Source organism: Nuphar pumila, chromosome 10 (genome assembly GCF_984573655.1).
Source record: "Nuphar pumila chromosome 10, dmNupPumi1.hap1.1, whole genome shotgun sequence".
Classification (NCBI taxonomy): domain Eukaryota; kingdom Viridiplantae; phylum Streptophyta; class Magnoliopsida; order Nymphaeales; family Nymphaeaceae; genus Nuphar; species Nuphar pumila.
In genome coordinates this window covers 85375754-85400374 of record NC_143258.1, presented here as the reverse complement: position 1 = coordinate 85400374, position 24621 = coordinate 85375754, and the positions used below count along the sequence as shown (strand labels likewise).

General features: G+C 39.4%; 3 protein-coding genes across 3 annotated transcripts in view; 2 read left to right on the top strand and 1 right to left on the bottom strand.

The window, feature by feature from the left end:
- Nucleotides 1-3742: 3742 nt before the first annotated feature.
- LOC149827161 (oleosin H2-like) lies at nt 3743-4192 on the bottom strand. The gene has a single exon (XM_090018452.1). The coding sequence runs from the start codon at nt 4190-4192 to the stop codon at nt 3743-3745; it is 450 nt and encodes a 149-aa protein (XP_089874578.1).
- Nucleotides 4193-5245: 1053 nt separating this feature from the next.
- On the top strand, nt 5246-14287 carry LOC149827160 (AP-1 complex subunit mu-2-like). The gene is made up of 11 exons (XM_090020243.1): nt 5246-5649; nt 8346-8492; nt 8624-8686; nt 8793-8969; nt 9049-9152; nt 10504-10611; nt 10741-10837; nt 10925-11022; nt 11132-11273; nt 11430-11552; nt 13428-14287. The coding sequence occupies exons 1-11, from the start codon at nt 5521-5523 to the stop codon at nt 13524-13526; spliced, it is 1287 nt and encodes a 428-aa protein (XP_089876369.1). The 5' UTR covers nt 5246-5520; the 3' UTR covers nt 13527-14287.
- Nucleotides 14288-15539: 1252 nt separating this feature from the next.
- The window catches only part of RST1 (ARM repeat superfamily protein), a 77594-nt gene continuing 68512 nt past the window's right edge, over nt 15540-24621 (top strand). Inside the window, exons 1-2 of the mRNA XM_090018451.1 lie at nt 15540-16117; nt 17285-17563. Coding sequence (XP_089874577.1) covers nt 15617-16117; nt 17285-17563 — 780 coding nt within the window. The 5' untranslated portion in view covers nt 15540-15616. The remainder of the gene's footprint in view (nt 16118-17284; nt 17564-24621) is intronic.

Sequence of the window (24621 nt, the reverse complement as noted above, 5' to 3'; positions counted from 1 at the left end):
TACATAGTAATCGCTATCACAGTAATCACTATACATAATAATACCTATTACAGTAAATTGTGACATACACGAGTGATTTACATACCTTGGTCATAATTTTCTTCTCTTCATGATCCCCTCTGTCCATCATCTGCCTTTCTTGTTGCTCCATCATTTGCTCCTCCTCCTCCCACCTCTGCTTTTCTTGTTGCCCAGCCATTCTCCTCCTCTGCCTTTCTTATTGCTCATTCGCTCTACCTCTTCCCTCCTCTGCTTTTCTACTTCTTCCTTCTTTCGCTCATTCCTCTGCTTTTCTACTTCTTCATTCATTTTCCTTTCCCTTTCCTTCTATTCATCTTCCTGCTTTATTCTTTCCCTTTCCTTCTCTTCCTCCTCCTGCTTCTTTCTTTCTCTTTTCTTCTCTTCCTTGTCCTCTTTTTCCTTTCTTTGCCTTTCATTCTCTTCCTCGTCCTCCTTCTCCTTCCTTTGCTTTTCCTTCTCTTTCTCATCCTCCTTCTCCTTCCTTCGCCTTTCATTCTCTTCCTCATCCTGATGCTTCTTTCTTTGCCTTTCCTCTTTCATTTTCATCATTTGTCTTTCTTTCTCTTCATCCTTCAACTTCTTCTTCTTAAATTGTCGTTCCTTCTCTTCCTCATTCTCCTTATTCTTGCTATGCCTTTCCCTCTTCTTCTCCTTCTTCTTCATTTGCTTTTCATTCTTCTCCTCCTTCTTCCTTTGCCTTTCTCTCTTCTCCTCCTCCCCCCCCCTCCTTCATTTGTTGTTTCCTCCTTTGCTTTTCATTCTCCTCCTCCTTCTTCCTTTACTTTTCCTTCTCTTCGTCATCCTTCTTCTTCTTCATCTTTAATTCTTCCTCATCCTTCTTCTTTTGCTCTTCAACTTCAATATTTGATGGATAATGCTCTGCATTATACAATTCTAATACTTTGTCTTTGTCTTTATAATTATCAATCTTCATTATATTTTGGTACCTTTCATAACGCTCATATATATGGGACTGACGGATAATTTCTTCAATAGTTATCTCATCGAACAGTGGAGGCTTTTTTATCTTACGAATTTTAGTCATTGCTAACCTGCACAACATATAAATTTAACCACATCATTATATGTTACAATCGCCTCCTCAAGTATATATTATTATAAATTATCACATTCATTAAACAATCACCAACATTACAAATCGTCGCAATATTTGACTTCATAAGTAAACATCATCGTAAGATTTAACAAACTTAAGTACAAATTGAGGTAACTTCATAAATACGCATCACTACTGCATCAAACGTATAAATCGTTGTTGCTTCAAACATACAAATCGTTACTGATTTAAATGTATAAATTGTTCATGCTTCAAACTTACAAATTATTGTAGAGATCGCATCCTTCGTAAGTACATATCATTGTAACATTTGAGCTTCATAAGTAAACATCATTGTACGATTTAGAAAACGTAAGTACAAATCGTTGTAACTTTATAAATCATGAATACGCATCGTTACTGCTTCAAACGTATAAATCGTTGCTGCATCGAATGTAAAAATCGCTACTGCATTAAATGTATAAATCATTGTTGCATTCAAACACACAAATCGTTGTAGAAATTTAGCCTTCATAAGTACATATCGTTGTAATGTTTAGCCTTCATAAGAACAAATTGTGCTAACTATTTTTTGACGCCAAAAATATGGATATGTACAAATCGATTTGTTTCAGTATGACAATAGGTGTTATTTAGCATAAATAGTACAACCACTTGTAAGATTTACCGTTCAGATTTACAAATCGATTTGCTTATATAACGAAACCTTAGACGAAACTCACCGAAATGATATGATTTTTGGTAATCCGATAGTGAAGGAAAAACACCAAGAAGTTAGATGTAGTCGATGGTAGCAACAATGCTCTCACTGCACAGACGATGACAAAAGGTATTCCGACGACAACAGATCATGACAAAGGGTGCTCCGACGACAACAGATGACGGCAAATGATGCATTATTAGAAGGAGCTCTAGTTAGAGCAGATGGTGTAAATGTTTACTCCTTAGGGCAAAAACAGAATGTTTGGACTTTGAAGAGTTAACATCATCCTCCTTTTTTCAAATAAAGGATATTTTTGTCCTTTTCTCGAACCGGCGTTTCACTTTTCTAGATGAAGGACTTTTCTTGAACGATCGTTTCATGGTGGGAATGGGTACTTAAGTCTTTGCAACCGCACCAAACTCCGATGCTAAGTGATGCCGACACACACTAAGATACGAGCCCCACGTGCTTATATACCTGACACTCATCCGGACCCGAACACGCACCTGTGTCTTGGGATGGGGGGGTGGGGAGGAACATATAACCTGTTTCAGTAATTATTCCCCCATTCATTTCCAAGCTAACACTGCTACTGTGATTTTTCTTGGTTGCTGCTTTGTTGGCAGGTTGTTGGCAGGGTGACGGCTTGTTACCCTGTTAATTGCATTACTGTTGGGCTTTTATATTTTGGATAGACAAGGTTTAGTTAGGCAGACGGACCCACCAGTTATACAACCATACCATTGAGTTTCGAACTTGCAATGTCCCAACACCCCCGCGCTAATTTTTCCCATTCGTAATGTAAATTTTCATCTCAAAAAATAAAAAATTTAATGGCAATGCTACCGGGGTGTCTATTTCACTATGTTTTCCTCTGAAAGGATTTTCGGTCAAACTAAACATCATCTAATTGCTGTAAATTAAAACATGGATTATTAATAAATTATGCTTCATCTGGTGATCTTAAAACACACTCATGCTTTGCAACTCCGTTAAAACATTTCCATGTCAGAGAATTTCAGGTGTAGAAAAAACCAAAAAGAAACCACGTAATATTATATGATTTTTTGTCATTCAAATAAGGGTACGTGCCACTGAAAAGGTTGGGTCCCGCATGGCAACGCAAACGACAACCGTCGGCTCCTCTTTCCCGGCGAAGCAGGTTATATGTTCTCGGGGAAAGGAGGGAGGCGATCGCCAGACTTTGGAGCAAAAGACAGCTCAGCGCAAGACACGGGTGGTGCATCGTAACGCAACGTGTCAACTCTCCTTTCAGGTTGCTAACACCAGGAGAACCTTGGTTTGAATTGGATCTAATGATATTGTAAAAGCCATCATTAATGTTGATTTTCAATTGTTCTGAACTTGGCATCCAGCCCGTGACCCACCAGGATGAGTGGTGGATATTGAAAATCACCATGGATTTTCAATATCACCAAACCTCAGCCACTGATGAAACGAAGACGTCTACCCCCTGGGATATTGCCATCTGCATTGCTAGCATGCATCCCTTACACTGGAGCGGCCGGCCGCGTCACAGCAGATGCTTGCCAATGACCACCACTCCTCAGAGAGCGAGGCTATGAAGATGTATTTGAATTCCTGGTAGTTGTTTGATATCAGTGTCTTCAGAGACACAAAGAATTCACAGAGAGAGAGAGACCACCACTGCTTTGAAACGAGAATGAGATTTACATCACCATCATTTTCGAGAAAGACAGAAGAGTCGACACAAATAAGAAAAAAACGAAACGAAACGAAACACCACCACCAACAGTAGAAGAAAGCCAGAAACAGTAACAATTGTAACAGGAAGAGCCAGCTTATTCACACTAACACAAAGCACCCACACATCTCTCACGTCACACCACTCTAACACACACCGCACTAAGTAATCTGTGTACACAACATGCAACCCTTACTACACATTATTAACACCTTTAAAACCCAGACCCCAAAACCGTCCTACTACTCTGGCCGACCTGGCCGGCCACGTCCTGGGTTCGCTGGGTTGCATGATGGGCGGCCTCCTGGGCTCGGCGCTTGATGTGCTCGATCTGCTCGGTGACGGGCCCGCCCTTGCCGGAGACCTGCCTGTAGAGCCAGGAGAAGGAGGAGAGGGCGGTGAGCCCGAAGGCGGCGGAGGCGAGGAAGGCAGAGACGGCGAGCGCGATGAGGATGGCGGCGGGGACGAGGATGGGGCTGAAGAGGAGAAAGAGAGGGGTGAGGAGGGCGAGGCCGATGAGGGTGCCGGTGAGGGTGACGCCGGAGAGGGTGAGGAGGGTGCCGCCGACGGGGAAGAGGGCGAGCACCGCCACCACCTGAGAGGCCGAGGGAGACTTCTCTTGGATCTTCTCCATCACTCCGTGGTATTGCTGCTGCTCCGCCATCGTCAAAGTGAGAAGGATTGCAGTGGAAGAAGGGTGGCTTTTGTTCAGAGTTGGAAGTTTTTTGGGAGGTGGGAGTGGTGAGGAAGAGGGGTGGTTTATATGAGGGAGGGTGGTGGAGAAGGTGGTCGACGCGTTGGTGGGAAGTTGACACGTGGGAGGCTCTGATCATACGTGGTGAGTTTGGGGTTCTGCATGGACAGCAAGTATATTGTGTTAGGGGTTTAGCGTTTTCTTTGGGCGCTCTTCTGTGTAGGGGTGCAAAATGGAGGGGATTTCGTAAGTTTTTTGTTTTGTATCCGTTAAGTTATTCATCGACCAATTTAAAGATAAATATTAAATATATATCTTAGAAAAAGATATTTGTATTTTAAAAGCCAGTATATTCTTGAAAAATGAAACATTTAAAAATGTCAGTCATTTTGAGATATTACATTTTATTGTGATGTTAGACCAAATAAAAACACTTTATAACCTCTTGACATATTTATGTTTTCTTTATAGTTTTTTTTTTTCATATGTTAAAGTAATCGTGTCGGGTGGCTCCCGTCCGTGCTGTTACTCCACCTTCTCTCCTATGTAAGAGTCCATGGAAACGAGGAAAGATCAGGTGCAATGATGGAAGGGCGGATCAGGTGCAATCACATTGCATATTAAATGTGTGTTGCTGTACTGCTGGGCCCAACAATAGATGAAGTGACCATTTTGTATGCAATGTTATTGCACGCGACGTTCAGCCGCACACCAAGAGTAAAAGTGTGCAATCACAATGCTCCTGATCTGCTCTCCATGGAAACATGGGGATCCCTATTCCATAAACCATGTGGGCGTGACATGGCATGCAGGTCACAAGGAGAGAGAAACAATAACGGGGCATATGTTTAGAATTATAATAAAGGAAGGACTTTGTTTTGGCAGTTTTCAGAAAATAAAAGGTGTGTATCAGGAAATTCAGAAACATGAATCTTGTTTTGGGATTAGGAGCAAAAGGTTTTCCGCTAAATGGAATTCTCACGAAAGTTTGCACAGGAATAAAACAATACATGAACGTTTTTAATTCATCATCTTCTTTTGTTCTTCATTTTTCTCCTCTCTCCTTTCGGACCAAACGAAGATCGACGAGCCCTCTTGTTGCTCCTCCATTATTGTACCGAAGGCTGCTCGGGAGCGATCGAGGGAGCACCGTTATGACGGTGGTGCCCCTTGAACATCCCCGAAATATCGATATTGCCGCCGGAACGAGACGGGTTTTTTTCCTTCTTCTTGGATCTGATCTGCGGAGAAGAGGAAGGAGAGTGTGAAGAGGGGGCGAAGGAAAACCATAGAGATCGATGGCCGGGGCCGCCTCGGCTCTCTTTCTTCTCGATATAAAGGGGCGGGTTTTGGTGTCGCGCGACTACCGCGGTGATGTCTCGGCGTTGCAGGCGGAACGTTTCTTCATGAAGCTCATCGAAAAGGAGGTCAGTTTGATGGGTTTTTTTCTATTGGGTGGAATTCTTTTGGTGGTCCTTTTGATTTGAGTTCATGGGTTTTCATGGACATTTGGGAAGATATGTTTCGGTTTATTGGATTTCTAACGTCAATTGGTCTTGTTGGTTGGTCAGATTTGGTTTGCATTTGCCGTTGGAATTGTGGTTCTTTGTTGAATTGAATAATTCGTTGTTGGAATTTGGATTGATTTTGTTTTCGTTTCAGTTATGATCTTGAGTGATCATAATCTGGTTGTTCTGGGGCTTAATTTGGCTATTTCGATTACTGGAAGTTCGTTCTTTCAGTGTAATTTATTCTATTTTTTGATCTACTTTGTCTTGATTTGGTGAAATTTGGCTCGTATTTGTACTTGTTTTGGTTGCCCACAATCTGCTTTAGGTTTTTTTTTTATATTGCATCCGTTTTATTTCGGCTTCCCTTTTCTATTTAGTAGAACATGACTTCTTGTTGGAGTTAGTCTGTCTTCTATTATCATCATTGTCTTCATCACCATTTTCATTATTTTAGTTAGAATATGTAACTAGTTATAGACTGGTTATTTGACGGTTGTTCTTTTTCTATTTTAGGTATTGCCCTTGTTTGTTTTATTAGTGTCTAAAGGAGAAAATGTTTTCTCTACTTTTTATTTGGCTTGTTTCTGCTATTACTTTCATTGTATTTTTGCATCACATCCAGCTTAGGTTTGCATCAATTTGAGGTTGAATTTGGTCTTTATACTTTGAGATTTAGCGAGTTCATTGTCATAGATAAAATCTCATCAGGATAGTGCCATTTAGGGATGACAGTGGACCAGGGCGGGTGAAGGGTACAAGCTCTCCACCCCTGCCCTGTCTCAAAATTTTGCCCTCCATCCCCCCACGGGTTTTGATTTTCACCTCCATCCCCGGTGCATTCCCTGCTTCATGTCCTCCATCCCCGCCCCAAATGGGGCGGGTTACGATGGATCCCTATTTTCTCCGGGTCCACTGCCATCCCTAAGCCACTGGGTTAGACTCGTTTGAGGAAGGAGAAAGAAGAGAAAGGGGTTGTGGAACTTAGGGTTAGTATATATATATAAAAGGATTTAAATGTCATTTTATAAAATATTAAAGGTATAATAATGGCGATCGGGGGCGGTTGGGGCAGGGCGGGGGAAAGAGTAAGTCCATCCCCGCACGGGTTTGGATTTTCACCTCCATGCCCGGTCCATTCCCCGTTTCATGTCCTCCATCCCCACCCCAAATGGGGCGGGTTCTGACAGACCGGTCCACTGCCATCCCCCCTAGTGCCATTCTTTTGGTTTTTCAACATACTTCTTTCTAATTAGGTTTCTTTTTCTTTTCCTGCTTCCAACTTTAGCTCTGAGTAGTTCATATTTCGGCGACAGTTATGAACTTGCTTACTAGGCTTATAAAATGTCTCCCTAGAAGCGCATATTTAAAGAACCCTAAGGTGATGATGCATCTTGGATGTAGCGTGCTTGTATTTCAGTTTTGCAATGATTAGCTTCTATTTAAGAAACTTGTACATCAGGAGCTTTCCACCATTGCTTGTAATCTGATTTGCTATTTGGAATTCATGCTTGCTTTCAAGTGTTGAATCTAGAATGTTGCAAAAACCTTTCAAAATCCACTAATTTCCTTATCACTCTTTAGGCCCATCCTATCTCTGGCATGATGCTTCCACCATATGGCTTCTCCAAACTTTCGTTTGAAATTCTTTGCATTTTTGTGTTTCCTATATTGGTGTATAAGTATCCTGCTTGCATTGTCCACGTTAGGTTCTCGTCCGGTCAATTTAGGTTAATATATACACCTTTTGTGTTATTTACTACTATGGCTGCATATGTGTCAATATTGTCGTATGTTAAGTGGCAAAAATGATTTATAGGTTAAAGTTTTACACTGGGGTGGGGTTGGGGGGAGTGGTGTTATGATCTTATGAAACATCATGTATGAGAATAGTTTTAGTCACTGCTATATATTTTTGTTGGGTAGCACATGGCTGTTTTACAACTTGGAAGCATGGTTCCGAAGAGAGGGGACTATTACCATTGCATGAGAGCCATTCTTGTATGTCTTCTACCACAAAAGCAGCCAAGCTGCAAAAAACCTGCCTGAGTTTTGAATTTATTATGGTAAGTGTTGCATGGAAGAACTTAAAGAATTTATTTTCACAATTATGTATCTATGTATGAGTATTCAAGCAAAACCCTTAAAGAGTTGCCTGTGGCCTCTATATAGCACCTGTATGTTCAAAAGCATCTAAGTGCAGTCAGGTGATTTGATGAAACATAGGTAAATATATATGCTTAACAAATAACTAGATTCCTTCTTCAAAGTAAACTCATCAATTCTACACAGCCATATTGACACCTATGCACACACATACACAGACTCTGACCCTGTTCTTGTGTTCCATCCCTCTTTTTGAATCTGCCTCTCGTGGCATATACTTAGATCTCAGTTTATTTAGTCATATTATATGTTTCTTTTTTCACACTTTCTTTTACTGAAAATATCTGGTTCATCTGTCAAAGAATTTTGTTGATAATTTTTATTTATTTTTCAACTGGTTTTCATTATTTTGGTTCTTCATTCATAAACTCAAACCAATTATCAGGTTGAAGAGGCTTTTGAATTGTATGTTGATGTGCCATATTGATCTTTCCCATTATATGTGACAGGGGGACCCTGATTCTCAAAATCCAGTTGTCTATGATAACGGTGTGACTTATATGTTCATTCAACACAACAATGTTTATCTCATGATAGCTTCCAGGCAGAACTGCAATGCTGCTAGTCTTCTCCTGTTTCTACACAGGGTTGTTGATGTAAGGTTTCTTGATAAAAATGATTTTACTTAATATATGGATACTCTCTCTTTTTCTTGAGTAACAGTCTGCCTTAAGTTGAAAAAGTTGTCATTAGGTAATATCTATTTCTGTTTGTGTTGATGGGACAGGTCTTTAAGCATTACTTTGAAGGGTTAGAAGAAGAATCTCTTAGAGATAATTTTGTTGTTGTGGTAAGATGATCCTTTTTTTTATTATCCTGTACAATGTTTAATGTACACATCTATTTCGAGATTTATATTCTTGAACTGAATTTTGGATATTTTTATTATTTTTCAGTATGAATTACTAGATGAAATGATGGACTTTGGCTACCCCCAGTATACTGAGGCTAAGATTCTTAGTGAGTTCATTAAAACCGATGCTTACAGGATGGAAGTTGCACAGCGTCCTCCCATGGCTGTAACAAATGCAGTTTCTTGGCGCAGTGAAGGAATACAATACAAGAAAAATGAAGTAGGTCTGCTTTTGTCTTTATTACAGAAATATTATGCTTTAATTTTTAAGTCTGGATGCTTAGTGCCTGTATTTTTAGGTGTTTTTGGATGTGGTAGAAAGTGTCAACATACTCGTAAATAGCAATGGCCAGATTATTCGATCTGATGTAGTTGGTGCATTGAAAATGAGAACATATTTGAGGTATGTCATCTTCTCTTGGTATGCCAACTAGGTTGCCAAACTTGCATCATTGATTTAGGTTTGAGATAGTTGAGAATTGGGTCCTGGTGCACTCAATATCAATAGAAAAACAAGCCTGCTGCCTTTCTCCATCCCTCCACTAACCAAGATAAAATATTGTAGCAGTCACTAGACAGATGATTTTAAGAGCGTTGGTTTCAATATCTATGCGGAAAGAGCAAGGTCTATAAGAATTTTATTTGTTGGATATATGTAGGGATGCACAACAAGCTGAGCTAGCTCGGGCTCGACTCGTTTAAGCTCAGCTTGAACTTGTTTGGGTAGATAAACAAGCTCAGGCTCAAGCTCGGTACACATTAACGAGCCGAGCTTGATCAGGCAATCGAGCTTGGTTGAGCTCGATTAAGCTCGGTTTGTGTAGTTATATAATTCACAAGGTATAGTATATGTACAATTTATGTTTGCAAATTTAACACATCAAATGGCCTTGATCAGACGGGTAAGGTGTTAGCTTTTTACAGAGGAGGTGGGTAGTTCGAAACCCACTGTTTTCAGTGCAGCTCATTTTTTTTTAAATAAAAAAATGCTCGGCTCGGCTCGAGCCAAGCCAAGCTCGAGTTCGACTCGAGCCGAGTTTGGAAAAAAACTGTTCAAGCTCGGCTCGAGCTCAAGCCAAGCTTGAACAGCTATTTTTTTTATTTGAGCCGAATCTCGGGTCGTGTGCATCCCTAGATATATGGTTCCGAACATGAGCATGTGTGCCTTTGCACATATTGTTAGGAAAAACCACGAGCAAGAGACAATCAAAAGGAAACAAAGAACAAGAACGATCAAACAAAACACAAGAAGAACACAGATTTACGTGGAAAAACCTCTCCTCAAATCCGAGAGAGAGTAAAAAACCACGGCCGCCCAGAGAGAAATTTTATTACTCTTAACAGACAGTTACAAGTTCGGGAAAGAAAAGCGAGAATATAAACAAGGCAAGGGCGACAACCTTAACCCTAACCAAATCGGGTCGGATCCACTGAAAACCGGGTCCCAAACATAAGCCCCAGAAAAAATTTCTTCTGGGACCCGCGCCGGGGGGAGCCCCCGGACCCCCCTTCCTGCAGGGGCAAAAACAGTGAATCAGGCTCCACAACTCATCACATATGTTGTGTGTACATGCAGGGCTATGCATAAGATGCATAAAGAGGTACGCCGATGGACAGATGGATAGATATATCAATAAACTCAAGGATAACACTTCAGCCAATTATTCATCATTGCAAAATCGTTATGTTTATCTCCTTTTGTTTCCATCTTGGAACAAATTCTTACAACTAATCTGGCACCTTGTTCTTTTCAGTGGCATGCCTGAGTGTAAACTAGGCCTAAATGATCGAGTACTCTTGGAGGCTCAAGGGCGATCGGCAAAAGGAAAAGCGATTGACCTGGATGACATCAAATTCCACCAGTATGTAATCAACCTGTTCTTCTTGCAGGTCTTAAGAAATATTTTAGCTTGTGGACAGTGCAATTTAAATAACGTTTGTCCTGCATCTCCACCAGGATTTAATGTTTCTGATTTTCACCTTTGTTTCAGGTGTGTTCGCTTGGCCCGTTTTGAAAATGACCGTACCATATCCTTTGTACCTCCTGATGGATCTTTTGACTTGATGACATATAGACTTAGCACTCAGGTCTCTCTCTCTCTGTGTGTGTGTGTGTGTGTGTGTGGCCCCTGCATCTTCCTCCATACTAAAACCTAAAATTCTTAACTTTTGTAGGTAAAACCTTTGATATGGGTAGAAGCTCAAGTTGAAAGGCACTCAAGAAGTCGTATAGAGTTCATGGTTAAAGCTAGGAGCCAATTCAAGGAACGGAGGTAGATTCTTTCTTTATTCTATGTTTGCTCGAATTCATCACTTCATTGTATTGGTTTTAATACTGAGTTGTTATTGTCTTTATGATATTATTGGTATTCTTGTTAACAGCACTGCAACAAATGTTGAAATTGAGCTTCCTGTACCTTCAGATGCTACCAACCCTAATGTACGGACTTCTATGGGTTCTGCTGCATATGCTCCTGAAAATGATTCATTAGTTTGGAAAATAAAGTCGTTTCAAGGTGGAAAGGTGTGTATGGAGTTAATACTGTTTTTTCCTAGTTTGCATCTCCTTCTTATAGCTTATCATAGGAAGTAGGTAATAGTTTTTTTCAGGTGATCAATGGTGTTCTCTATGAAATTGTTGTTTTAGTTTTCATGAATTTACATTTTATTGATTCTCCAGGAATACATGTTGAGGGCACAATTCATTCTGCCAAGTATAACTGCAGAAGAAGGAACTCCAGAGAAGAAGGCCCCTATTCGTGTGAAGTTTGAAATCCCATACTTTACCGTCTCTGGGATACAGGTTTTTCCTTGTCCTACCTACCTTTTCTGCCTTGTGAAGTTTGTTGTTCCTGTGCATCTTATATGCATTGGATGATTTTACCATGACACAGTTTTGAAGGATATCATCTTCTTTTTTATAGGATAAATACTAAACTTATTTCAATAGAAACAGAAACCCAGTGGGTCTAGACCATGAGCAGTTACAATAGAAGCTCCTAAACCTACATTAATATCAAATAGTAGTGGAATATCTCATCTAAGATATTGTAGTGGCAGTGAAAATGATGCAGCATAACCCAATCGAAAGTGTCATTTGCAATCCAACTTAGTACATGCTCGTTCTATCATTTTGTGCATGAATCTGAGTAGGAGGTTTTGCTTGGTATAGTTTGAAAGTTATATGGGCTGCTGTTTCAATATTTGGCCAAACTGTGGCAAGTATTCTTTTGAATATAGAACTTATCTTGTCATGTTTATGATTAGAAGATAACATTCACCGGTGGTAATGCTAGAATTAACTCAGCCAGTAGTTGCCTTTGGAAAACGAATTTGACACAATTTGTGTTGTACTTCTAAAAATTAGCGAATTTGATACAGTTTGCATTGTACTTCTAAAAATGAGCAACATATATCTTTTTCCTTTTCATCAGAAGTGCTTGTCTTCAATTATTGACTAGAAAATGGCAAATATCTGAAAGACATGCACAGAGTCAGGTGGAGAAGAGAAGAATCACTTGTCAAGCATGTACCTAGAAAAAGTTCTTGAACCAAAATTGAAATAGTTCTGTTTAACCCCAAGGAGTTGTTGCTTCACATCATATCAAAATGAATTTAAGATGAAATGAGCAACACAATAAGTTGTGCTTTCAGCAGTTTCTATGCTGTATAAACAACTGTATTATGATAATTTAGAACCTTCCTCAAAAGAAACCAGAAAAAAAATGCTGAGAAATCAGTTGGAAACTGCTGTATTAACTGCAATTCATTGTCTCTGCTGTCCTAACAACCTTTCACTAAAGGAGTTCATGAATTTTCATGTCATACTGGTTTTCTTTTCAAGAGTAACTTCTCAATACTAAAGGTAAGTTCAAAATTTTTCATGCTCATGGTTTCTATCTATTCTACCCTCTTTTCATAAGGTTCCTTCCCCAATGACAGGCTTCCTTTTATTATTTAATCTCTATTTTTCTAATGTCTGGTTGCATGTTATCAACAGTGTCTTGGATTTGAATCCTGCTTAGGGCTAAACATCAGCTAGGCTATGCAGAGAGAGAGAGAGAGAGAGAGAGAGAGAGAGAGAGAGAGAGAGAGAGAGAGAGAGAGAGAGAGAGAGAGAGAGAGAGATCTAAATGGTGCAAACTGCTTTTGTGATGGTTCTTAATATATTATGTTCCTTCCGGAGCTTTTTGTTTTTTCTTGTTGAGGCATTCAAGCATCTTTTCTCTTCCTTTTCCCCTTGGTATGGTGCGAACTGCTTTTGTGATGGTTCTTAATATATTATGTTCCTTTCGGAGCTTTTTGTTTTTTCTTGTTGAGGCATTCAAGCATCTTTTCTCTTCCTTTTCCCCTTGGTACCATCCTTCCTCAGGTATGTGGACTTCTGTGTGGATATTTCTAAATTGAAGTGGGGGATGATTTGTGCTGCTATTGGTCTTTATAGTGGTTCATCATGAACTTCATCGTACTGTAGTGGAAGCATACAATGTCTCAATGTTCATTGTATTTTTGGTGAATGCTAGTGTAAACATCAGGTACCCATCGGGGTAAAAAATTGGTGTATTTGAGTTGGAATGCCTGCTAGATTTAGCCTAAATGCAGAAGCAACTGATTGACAACTTGTGACTGCTTTTATTCTGGGTCATAGTGAATACATATTTTTCTTCCTGTCTTGCAGGTCCGGTACCTCAAAATCATCGAAAAAAGTGGATATCAGGCTCTTCCATGGGTGAGATACATAACAATGGCTGGTGAGTATGAACTGAGGCTCATGTAACCTGACATCCACACTACATTCTTGGCTTGCTGATAATCCAAGGAGCATGTGCAAATTTGTAATCGAGCTTGTTATGTTTTTCATTAATGGGCTTATCAAGCTCTTTTTTTTTTTTTTTGATCTTCTCTTTGGTATGATAACCTTGTGGGGCGTACGGGTGTATTGATCACCCAAAAGAGATTTTTTTTGTCACCAATTTTTTGTGATAATTAAAGCCATGCTGTGAGAATTAGATTTCAGTTGCATGTCTCAAAGAATGATTGTAAACTAATCGATGTTTGGGGGAAGAGTTGTGTGAACAAGATATGGGAAAATGTTGGTTTAGGTCATACAGTTTGGTGCATCATTAAGTATTAGTTATTTCTGAATCTGACCTTTCCCTCTGTTAGATTGGTCTGAGTTGGCTTTTGTCTGTTTGGTCTGAGTGGGCTTATGTCCGTCTTCGAAATTTTCTGCCTTGATGAATCTTAAGTGTTCAACCATGAATTACCCAAAGAACAGGGAGAACTGCAATGCTAACTGAATCAAAGCTTGTTATGGGCTTATCAAACTCGGGACTTGGCTAGTGATTAGTGATTCAAGGAGATTGTGTATTGCCTGATGTTGGTTGCCCCCTTTCTTTAAGAGAGGGGCCAGTCCGATCACACAACCACCTCTTGCTGCAATTATGATATTTTATGTTTTCTTTTTCTGTTTTTTAACGAGGAACCTGCTTAGAAACAAGGCCCACCGCCCTACCCAGGGCCACCAGAGTAAACTCCAAGTGACAACCTAATTTAGAAAGGCGTAATATGATCTCAGTGGGAATTGATCTCGGGGCTTTGGCCTCACGTGTTTTGACCGAAGCGTTTATAGCGTGAAAAGATCAGGTGCAATATGATTGCACAAATATTTGTGCATTAAAAACCTAATCACCCTCCATCTTGGAACCGAGCCTGTCAGGTGGAGGACCCAAAACCTGATGATGGGCGATCGGATGCTTAATGCACAAAATTTGTGCAATCATATTGCACCAGATCTGGACTCGTTAGCGCCATCCATATAGAAATCCAGAAACACGTGTTGCCAATCAAATTTGGGCCTCAAATATGTATTTGTCTTGGTTAAACAAATGCAAAACACGCTTTGGATTGAGTTCTTTTTTATTATGCAATATCGGTAGGGCTGCCAATGGGGGTATCCGAGACATCAGGGTGTACCCAAACCTGACCAAATAACAATCATGTTTAGGGTCAGGGGTCCTATCTTAGGAGTTTTATGCTGTCAGCACGATGACCATGGGTATGTCAGGCTGAGCCAGCACAACCAGGTTTTCGTGCTAGGTGCGGTTTCTTTGGGTTATAAATCCAAAAAAAAGTTCAGGTTTGGGTTTTGCTGAGTCACGAAAATGAAATCCCAAACATGGATCTGTATAATTTCAGTCTATTACTTTCGCCAAAATTACACAAAACACTAGGATCAAGCCCAATCAGATTGGTTACCTGACAAAAATCATAACCCAAACCCCGTCCACATATTACTGGGTCACATTCGGGTAGGCACGAATGATAGTCTGGTCTGCATTCTTCATGCTCATATGTGAAAGTTTGGGTTTTTGTTGGGTCGGGTACCTGACACAAACCCAACCCATTGACGGCCCTAAATGAGTGCAACACACGCAGTCTAGTAAACAGAATGAACACTGTATCTCACGTTTCTGGGTTAGATTGATAAGATGTTACCGTTACCGAATAGTGTAGGTCTCGATCGACCTGATATTCATTATATTGATAAGAAATAGATGGAAATATTGGACAATAAAATACAATCTTTAATGCAAAATTAAAATCCCACTATTTAACAAACGTTCATAAATTAAATGAATCAAACATGAAGAAAAGTTGGTTCAGGTCCACTGGATATGGATCAAACTCGATAAAAAATTTGAACCGTTTTACGAGTAAAACTTGTTCCGGACCTTTTTTTTTTCATGGGATCCAGCACTGCAACATAAATTTAGGATCCAGATTAGACTTTACTACATCGGATCTAGACTCGGAATCGGACCCGCTAAAAGCTGCTTAAGATTCGGATCAAGATTCAATTCTGCCATGATCCAACCCGTACACGACCCGTTTGAACTCCTGCTTCACTTCCGCCTGCCCTGCGTACAAAAACGCTTTCCCCTCGACACGACGATAGGTTCGATCCCCCGCGCGAAGATGAACTCCTACGCGCCATTTCTCGAGCGGCTCCGCTTCGGCGAGCCGTCGATGCAGCGGCACGCGGTCGCCTCCCTCTTCGAGAAGCTCCGCTCCGCCCCGCCCCACCTTGGCCTTCACTCCGACGCCGGGAAGGAAGCCCTCACCCGGTGCCTCCTCTCCACCTCCGCTGCCGTCGCCGACCAGGCCGTCCGCGAGCTCTGCCTCCTCGTCAAGCACGGCCGGATGGATCCCCACCTTGCGTTCCAGGAGCTCCTCGCCGGGCTCGAGGGCTGCACCCCCCGGTTCGTCGGCGTCTTCGTCAAGGCGATCGGCTTCGTATGCAGGTTCGCCTTCCGGAGCCGTCCCTGGTGGCGACTCGCCTCTCCGGAGACTCATCCTTTCATCAAGGTGAAAATTTTGTTTTTTCTGGATTTTGCATTGGTTTAGCGTCATCTTTGGTTACTTGCTGTGGAAACTCGGACTCGAAATGTTGAAATTTGTTGGAGAAATGAGGGTTTTAAATCGAGAATCGTCGTAGTTGATGCCTGTTAAGACTTAGAGCATGAGTTGGAGTATGATTTGGTGCTTATTTGTGAACTCTATTTGTGCTTCTAGTAAGGGGGTGTTTCAGTTTCGAGCACGAGTGATTAGGATTTTTATCATATTACTGATGGAACATCGGTTCAGAGAGATGATTCTGATGAAGACACCGATTTGAGTTTTATTTCTTCTTTATATTGGCGCTGCTGCTCGCATTTGTCGTTCTACGGTAATTTTTCACAATGCTGATGAGAATCATTCGCAAACATTTTCCTTCAGTAGAGCTTTTAATAACTGTCTGAACAAGCGGGCAACTTGTGTCATATACGAGATAAAAATCCTCCGCTTGGAGTTCAAGCAAAATTCTTGAGCATTTATCATGAGGAATCAGTTGGTACTTTTACATCGGAGATGAATCAATAAAAATCGTTTCCTAGTAAACATCACAGCCTGGTTATTGATACCATTCCTAGCATTCATAATGATGCATTCAAACTATTATAAAGATCTTAATGTCTTAGTTACCATGTAGTTGTGATGTAGGAGAGTGAAATGTTGTTCTTGACTACCTAAACTTTCTTAGCCTGTTCTTTTGTTACTTGTTTACAGACTGTGGTAGTAATTGTGAGCATCTTTAGTTTCTTAACTATATAGTTGTAATTAGAAGAAAATGGAATGTGGTTCTTGATTACAAGAAATTCATGCTATGATGTGTAGTTACTTGTTTAAGGACAGATATAAAAAAATTGGCATGTAAAGCAGTTCATCATTCTCTTTAAGTGGTTTAGTTTATATGCATTCTTTTGTAGTCTCTGTGCTAATTATTATTCCATCGAATTTATCTTTTCAGCAAAGTTTCTAATATGTTCTTCCTTGTTGCTTATCTGTTTATATCTTCATCTGCATGGGATAGGCTGCATGCAATTTCTTTTAATTCTTTGATAAGCATGGATAATCCTTGTATTTATGCTACTTCTGCCACTTGGTATACCTTGGCGTTCATTTCTTCAAGTTTTTAATTGTAATGCATTTTAGGTGCTTTCTTGTCGGGATAAGGCTCAATCTGAGCTTATGCAACAAGTGATTTTGTTTATCTTAGAGCACAGAAGTGAGGACTTGAGTGATGCGGCTTTGTTCTTGAGGCCCTTTGTTATTTTTACATTATTGCAAGTTACAATTTCAGTTACATCCTCCTTTGGAAGGCAGTTATTTTCATGCATGTCTTCATTGTCCTGCTCCATTTTTCCACAAGGGATATCCATTTTCAAGATTTTGGTTGAGTGCTTGGGATATATTTCTTGCAAGAATTTGGAGGTAATATAACCTGTCTTGCGCGTTATGCTTTCTTGTTGCAACCTTTACAATTTTTGTTTGCAAGAGAAATGTAATATCTGGATGTAATCAATAACCTTGTCATCATGGGATATTGCTATTAATGTGCCAGTATGCTAACTATGAGCTTATTTATGCATCAATGCTAGAAGTTGTAGTCTTGATATCTTTTTGTTCTTTTACTTTGATGAATAAGGGACATAAAAAAAGTTGTGCTTTCTTCTTCAGAAATGCAGGCTACACTTAGGAGTCAGTTGAAGTTTGTTCATGAGCTTGCAGTAGTATATATTTAAGTTTACTCTTGTGAAAGTAGTTGGAGATATGTAAATGATATCAATAGCATTATGCTTGTTAGTTGTTAATCTATCTCTACTTTAGGAATAACATTCTTACGGGTTTGTTTGGATGACAGGGCACAAAACCTGGTTTTTGGCAAGCCAGGTTTTGCCTAAAAACCAAGTCTTTGACCAACCTGATTTGGAAAAAACCAGGTTTTTCACCTGTTTGGATGGTTAAAAACAAAAACAAGTTTTCTTTATAAAAAAAGCCTAAAAAAACAAAAAAAAAAGGAAAAAAATGAGGCTCAACCATTTTCCAGCCAAGCCGGTGTCACCCGGCCAGCAAGACCATTTTCTGGCTGGTGGATGGCTGGAAAATGTTTGGCCGGCCATCAAAAGGGGTAAAACCGTAAAACCTTAAAAGAAAGGAATGGCTGGTTGGGAAATGGCATGGCTAGAAAGTTGCTGGGCTGGGCTAGGTTGGCATCATTTGGCAAGGGCAATACCGACCCGTGGCTGTCGGAAAAATGGCTGACCAGCCCAAAAACTAAAAAAATTGTACAAAAAAATGCATGCCCATCCATTTCTCAACCAGTAGCTGGCCAGCCATCAGAAAGAGGCAAACAGTAGCTGGCCTGCCATCAGAAAGAGGCAAACTTTAGAAAAGGAAAAAATAAATTTGATTTCCAGCAATGTTCCAGCTGGCCATCGATGGAAAAATGGCCAGTTGGTACAACCCTGCGAGGGTGGTACAAGTCCAACCATTTTCTAGCCAGTGGCCGGACTCACTATAAGGGTGGGAGATTTTCACAATGATGGAAGAGAAAAAAATGGAGGAATGGGGTTGGGAACAGGCCCCCTCAACCATGCTGAAAAAGCTGGGTGGCAGGGGGGGGCTGTTTTGCAAAACTGGGCTGAAAACCTAGTTTTTCCCCAAAACCTGGTTTGATTACACCCAAACAACCACCAAACCAGGTTTTGTGGCTAAAACCTGGCTTGACACCAAAAACTAGGTTTTCAACTTGGTTTTATTGTCATCCAAACAGTACCTAAGTATGTTAAAGTACTCTACTGATGTGGTTAATCTACTCTATTCTTCTTTTATTGTTTCCTTAAATATCATTTACATTTTGATTTGTTTAATTTAGACTATTGTAACCATAGTTGTGTGATGGGTTGCTGGGTTATTAGCTATAAGCCATTCAGAGGCCTGGTGCAATATGAATTAATTTTCACTCATACAACCACAAACACAGACACACGAACATGCGTGTAGACACACTTTGTGCAAAAATGTTAGGTGGCCACCCCCTTTGATGCCATGCAATGCCTGGGCATCCTTAGTTTATAAAAGAATATTTTTAGTTTTGAAATATGAAGAAATTTGAAAAATATGGAAAATGCCAAGTCATGGTTCTAAATGTTTCTAACATTATATTAAAAAATGAATATCTTTCTAAGTGGTGCTTCTAGGCATTTGTCTATCACATGGCTAGGCATCTAGATGGTTCTTATAGTGACAAACAAATAAAACAACAATTAAACAACCATTAGTTTCTTATAAGAAATTTAAAAGCTTTTATACTTATGTCATGTTTTTATAGACAAAATAACGATAAAGTAAGTATATTTGTAATTACATAATATGTGTTAAAAACAAATAAAAATATGTCAAAAATGTAAGTGCCATTTTATCTTGAAATGTTGGTGTTAAAGTGATGGGGATCTTCGAAACACGAGCTTTGATTAACAAGAGCAAGTGTCAAGAATGACACTAAAGCATAACCCTTAAAAAGGGTATAACTGGAAACAAAATAAAAATAAAAATGTATTCTTTATTGATATGAAAAACCAATTGCTTAAGAAGCATTGGAGTGAAATACAAGAGGGGCTGCACCCCTTTATATACACAGCTGAAAGAGGACTCAATAGAGCTGTTGGGCACAGTCCAACAGCTCTATTTAGAGCTGTTGGAATGTGTCAGTCCAACAGCTCTATTGCTAGTCAAGTCTGGACAGGACTTGACTAGCAACAGTCATTCTAGTTCAAACTGAACTAGATGACATAAAGACAAAAAATAAAAATAAAGGAAAAAAAATATAGAAAAGAAAGAAATTAAAAATGTATTTATATATATATATATAATAATATAATATTATTATATATACATATATGTACAGTTTTACATTTTAACACTCCCCCTCAAACTTACGGTACAATGAGCGAAAGTTTGTCTAAGAGAAAGTGAAATCGGGGAGCAGCGAGAGGCTTTGTAAAGAGGTCTGCTAACTGATATTCTGAAGTGACATATGGCAGATCAATTATCCCGTGTAGATATTCCTCTCTGACGTAGTGACAATCCATTTCGATGTGTTTGGTGCGTTCGTGGAATGTTCTGTTACTGGCAATGTAGATCGCACTTTTGTTGTCACAACACATTTGTGAAGCCTTTGTTGCTTCAACTCCCATGTCAGCAAGCAGTCGTCGGAGCCAAACTACTTCCATGGTCGTGGTTGCCATGGCTCTGTATTCAGCTTCGGTGGATGAGAGAGATACCTTCTGCTGCTTTTTACACCTCCACAAGATTAATGATTCCCCTAAAAAGACACAAAAGCCAGTGGTTGAGTGTCTGTTATTGGGATCACCTCCCCAATCAGCATCAGTATATGCAATTAAATCAAGAGAAGAGGAGGAAGATAAGAAAAGTCCTCGTGAAATAGAGGACTTGATGTATCTGATAATACGCATGACTGCTCCCATATGAACAGAAGTAGGAGCATGTTGAAATTGACTTGCTGTATGAACAACATGTGCTATATCTGGTCTGGTAATGGATAGATAGGAAAGTGCCCCGACAAGCTGTCTGTAAGGAGTAGGGTCTGCAAGAAGTTCTCCATCATCAATCTTCATTTTAACATTAACAACTTCTGGAGTGTCAACTTTCTTATCATCAGTAATACCAGACCTGAAAATAATATCAAAAGCAAATTTAGTCTGAGATAATAAATATCCTCTAGGAGAATAAGCAACTTCAATGCCTAAAAAATATCTCAACAAGCCCAAATCAGTCATTTCAAAATGAGATTTAAGAAGTGTTTTGATTGTTTCAACTCCCTGTTTATCGCTTCCGGTGATGATCATATCATCCACATAGAGAAGAAGCACAATGATCCCTGCATCAGAATTCTTAATAAACAAAGCAGTGTAAGTTAAACAGAATTGAAAACCAATATCAATCATAACACGACTAAACCTATCATACCAAGCTTTTGGTGCTTGTTTAAGTCCATAAAGAGCTTTTTCTAAGCGAAGGACTTTACCCTTAGGAATACTTAGACCAGGAGGGGGTTCCATATATACTTCTTCAACTAGCTTTCCATTTAAAAAAGCATTTTTGACATCCATTTGAAAAATAGACCATTTTTTGATAGAAGCTAAGGCAATTAAGGTTCGGACAGTAGTCATACGAGCCACCGGAGCAAAGGTTTCTTCATAATCAATCCCATATTCTTGGGCATAACCTTTGGCTACTAAACGGGCTTTATATCTTTCAAGAGTACCATCACTCTTGGTTTTAATTTTATAAACCCATCGACATCCTATAGTTTTCTTCCCTGGAGGAAGATCTTGAATATTCCATGTAGAAGCCTTTTCAAGTGCATCTAATTCAACTTTCATGGCTTCTATCCATTTGATATCATTTTTTGCTTGAAAATATGTTGATGGTTCTTCATATGAGTGAATTAATGCAATAACTGCCCTATATGTGGGCGAGAAAGACTCGTATGATACAAACTTTTCTGGAGGCCTCGAGATTCGGGATGATTGTCTAGTTGGAATGTTAGAATATTTCTCAAGTGCACATGGAGTATTAGACTCTTGTCGCCTGGAATATTGAATACTAGTATCTTTATGAACTTCTTCATTTTCAACATTAAGATCAATAATTCTTGGATCATCATCAAAGTTACAATCAAGGTCATATTCATCAGATGTTGATGTTAGATCTAGCAAAAAGGAGTACTCAGTGACGTCTTTTAATTTTCTAAAATCAAAGAAGCTCTCCTTTTCAAGAAAGGAAACATTTCTAGACACATATAGTTTATTATTTTTGAAGTCAAAACATCTATAACCTTTCTGGTTTTCAGCATATCCTAAAAAGGCACAGGGAATCGCACGAGGGGAAAGTTTATCAGTTTTGTCAGTAAATATGAAACATTTGCACCCAAATATTCTTAATCTAGAGTAGTCTGGAGAAATGTTCATAAGTTTTTCAATGGGAGTGATATTTTGTAACGAAGAAGATGGCATCCTATTAATGAGATAGGTGGCAGTTAAGGCAGCTTCTGCCCAAAAGTCTTTAGGGACTTGATTTGCTATTAATAAAGTTCTAGTGGTTTCTATAATATGGCGATGTTTTCGTTCTGCCAGTCCATTTTGTTGAGGTGTATAAGGACAAGATCTTTGATGTGTGATGCCATGCAATTTAAGATAATTTTGAAAATCTGTGGATAAAAACTCTCCCCCTGAATCTGTGCGAAAAATAGTAATATCATTTTGAAATTTGTTTTTAACCATATTATGAAAAGTTTGAAAGTATGAAAATACTTCAGACTTATGTTTGAGAAAGTACATCCACGTATGTCGGGAGAAATCATCGACAAAAATAACATAGTAAACAAATCCTCCTTTAGAAATTACTGGTGCAGGACCCCAAACATCCGAGTGTATTAATTCAAGTGGTCTTGAAGAGAAAAAGGTTCTGTTCTGAAATGGTAATCTTTTCATTTTGCCGAGAATACAATCTTTACAATCAAATGATTCAGAGTTACAAAATTTCTCTAGATTTGGAAAATGTTGGATTTTAGCTATATGTGGGTGACCAAGTCTCTTATGCCACAGTTCCAACTCTATTTTTTGAATATTATAACAAAAAGCTTTCTTCGGCATTTCCAAAAAATCCATGTAATAGAGTCCTCCTTCTCTATGGCCTTCCCCAATCAGCTTGCCTGACTGGCGATCCTGTACCCAACAACCATGAGAAGAAAAAGAAATATTACACCCATAATCAGAAATTTGAGATACAGATAAAAGATTTAAATTTAATTTGGGAACATGTCTAATTTCTGGAATAAAAAAATTTTTTGTTTTATAAATTTTTTCAAAATCTCCTATTCCTTCTATTTCAAGAGAAGTCCCATCAGCAGTAAAGACCTTTGACACACTTGTTTTATTTTTAACACATTTGGATAGACTTTGATTATTTGGGGTCATATGAAAAGATGCACCAGAGTCAAGAAGCCAAGAAATTTTACCTAAATCAGAAAAAGATGAGGCTGCTGCGCCGGTTGAAGCTTCAGATGAGGAAGAGGCACCTTTGATGAGAGGCTGAAGGATCTCCATTAGTTGGGCCAGGGAAACTGGTGCATCCTGATCTTTAGGCTCCGATCCAGCAATTGCAGCTCTTTTTTCTCTCAGCTCCTTAAGTTTGGGACATTGTGGCCTGTAGTGTCCCGGTTCATGACAGTGATGACAAATAACTTTCTTCTTATCATAGTCACCATTTTGTCGGTTAAAGTGAGGAGGCCTATATGATCGAACATGATTCCCTGGTCTAGACACGGCTAAAACGGAATCATCTTCAATTTTTAAAGAACCTTTCCGGAGACGATTTTCTTCCATTGTTAACTCTTCAATAGTTTCAACAATAGAAGGAATTTTTCCTCGGTGAAGTAGGGCCGATTTAGTGGTTTCAAATTCCGGCCTTAATCCAGTGATAAACTGGTAAAAATGTTCAACATCGAGTTGTTTCTGACGAAGCTCGATGTCTTCGGCACAATGCCACTTTGGTTCTAAAAGGGAAAGTTCTTCCCAAAGTTCGGACAACCCATTGTAATATTCACGAATAGTTTTGTCTCCTTGTGTCATCATTCGAACTTTTTCTTGGAGGTTGCACACGTGTGCAATATCTTTAAGGGAATACATATTCTTAAGGTATTCCCATGCCTTATCGGCATGATCAAATTTGGCAAGACTTGAGCATTTTTTAATGTCAACGCTATTGATAAGCCATGACATTATCTTCGCATGAGATATTCTCCATTTTTTCCATTTCTTCTCGTATGAGGCAATAGCCTTGATTTTCTCTTCTTCCGATAGAGGGACGTCTTTATCTCCCTCCTTTTTAGTAAGAGATAGCTTAGGTTCCGAATCGGAACCATCCACAATCCCCCATAAGCCTTTTCCCCATATATGGTGCTTCATGATTGAAGCCCATGTTACATAGTTCGTATCGCTTAGTTTCATAGGCATGATGGTGACTTTATCATTGTCATCCATCGATTACAAGGAAAGAAAGAATAGGGATAGAAGAGAAACAAGAAGGAAAATGAGAAAGAAAAAAAAAAAAACAATACAACAAGATGTGAAATCTTCTCCAATGAAGTGATAAAACACTTCTCTTCAAGTGGCGAACACTTTTGCAAACGGGCACGGAAACCGAGGCAGCTTTTCCTCAAGATTTAGTACTTCCGCGGCTCTGATACCATGAAATGAAATGGGGATCTTCGAAACACGAGCTTTGATTAACAAGAGCAAGTGTCAAGAATGACACTAAAGCATAACCCTTAAAAAGGGTATAACTGGAAACAAAATAAAAATAAAAATGTATTCTTTATTGATATGAAAAACCAATTGCTTAAGAAGCATTGGAGTGAAATACAAGAGGGGCTGCACCCCTTTATATACACAGCTGAAAGATGA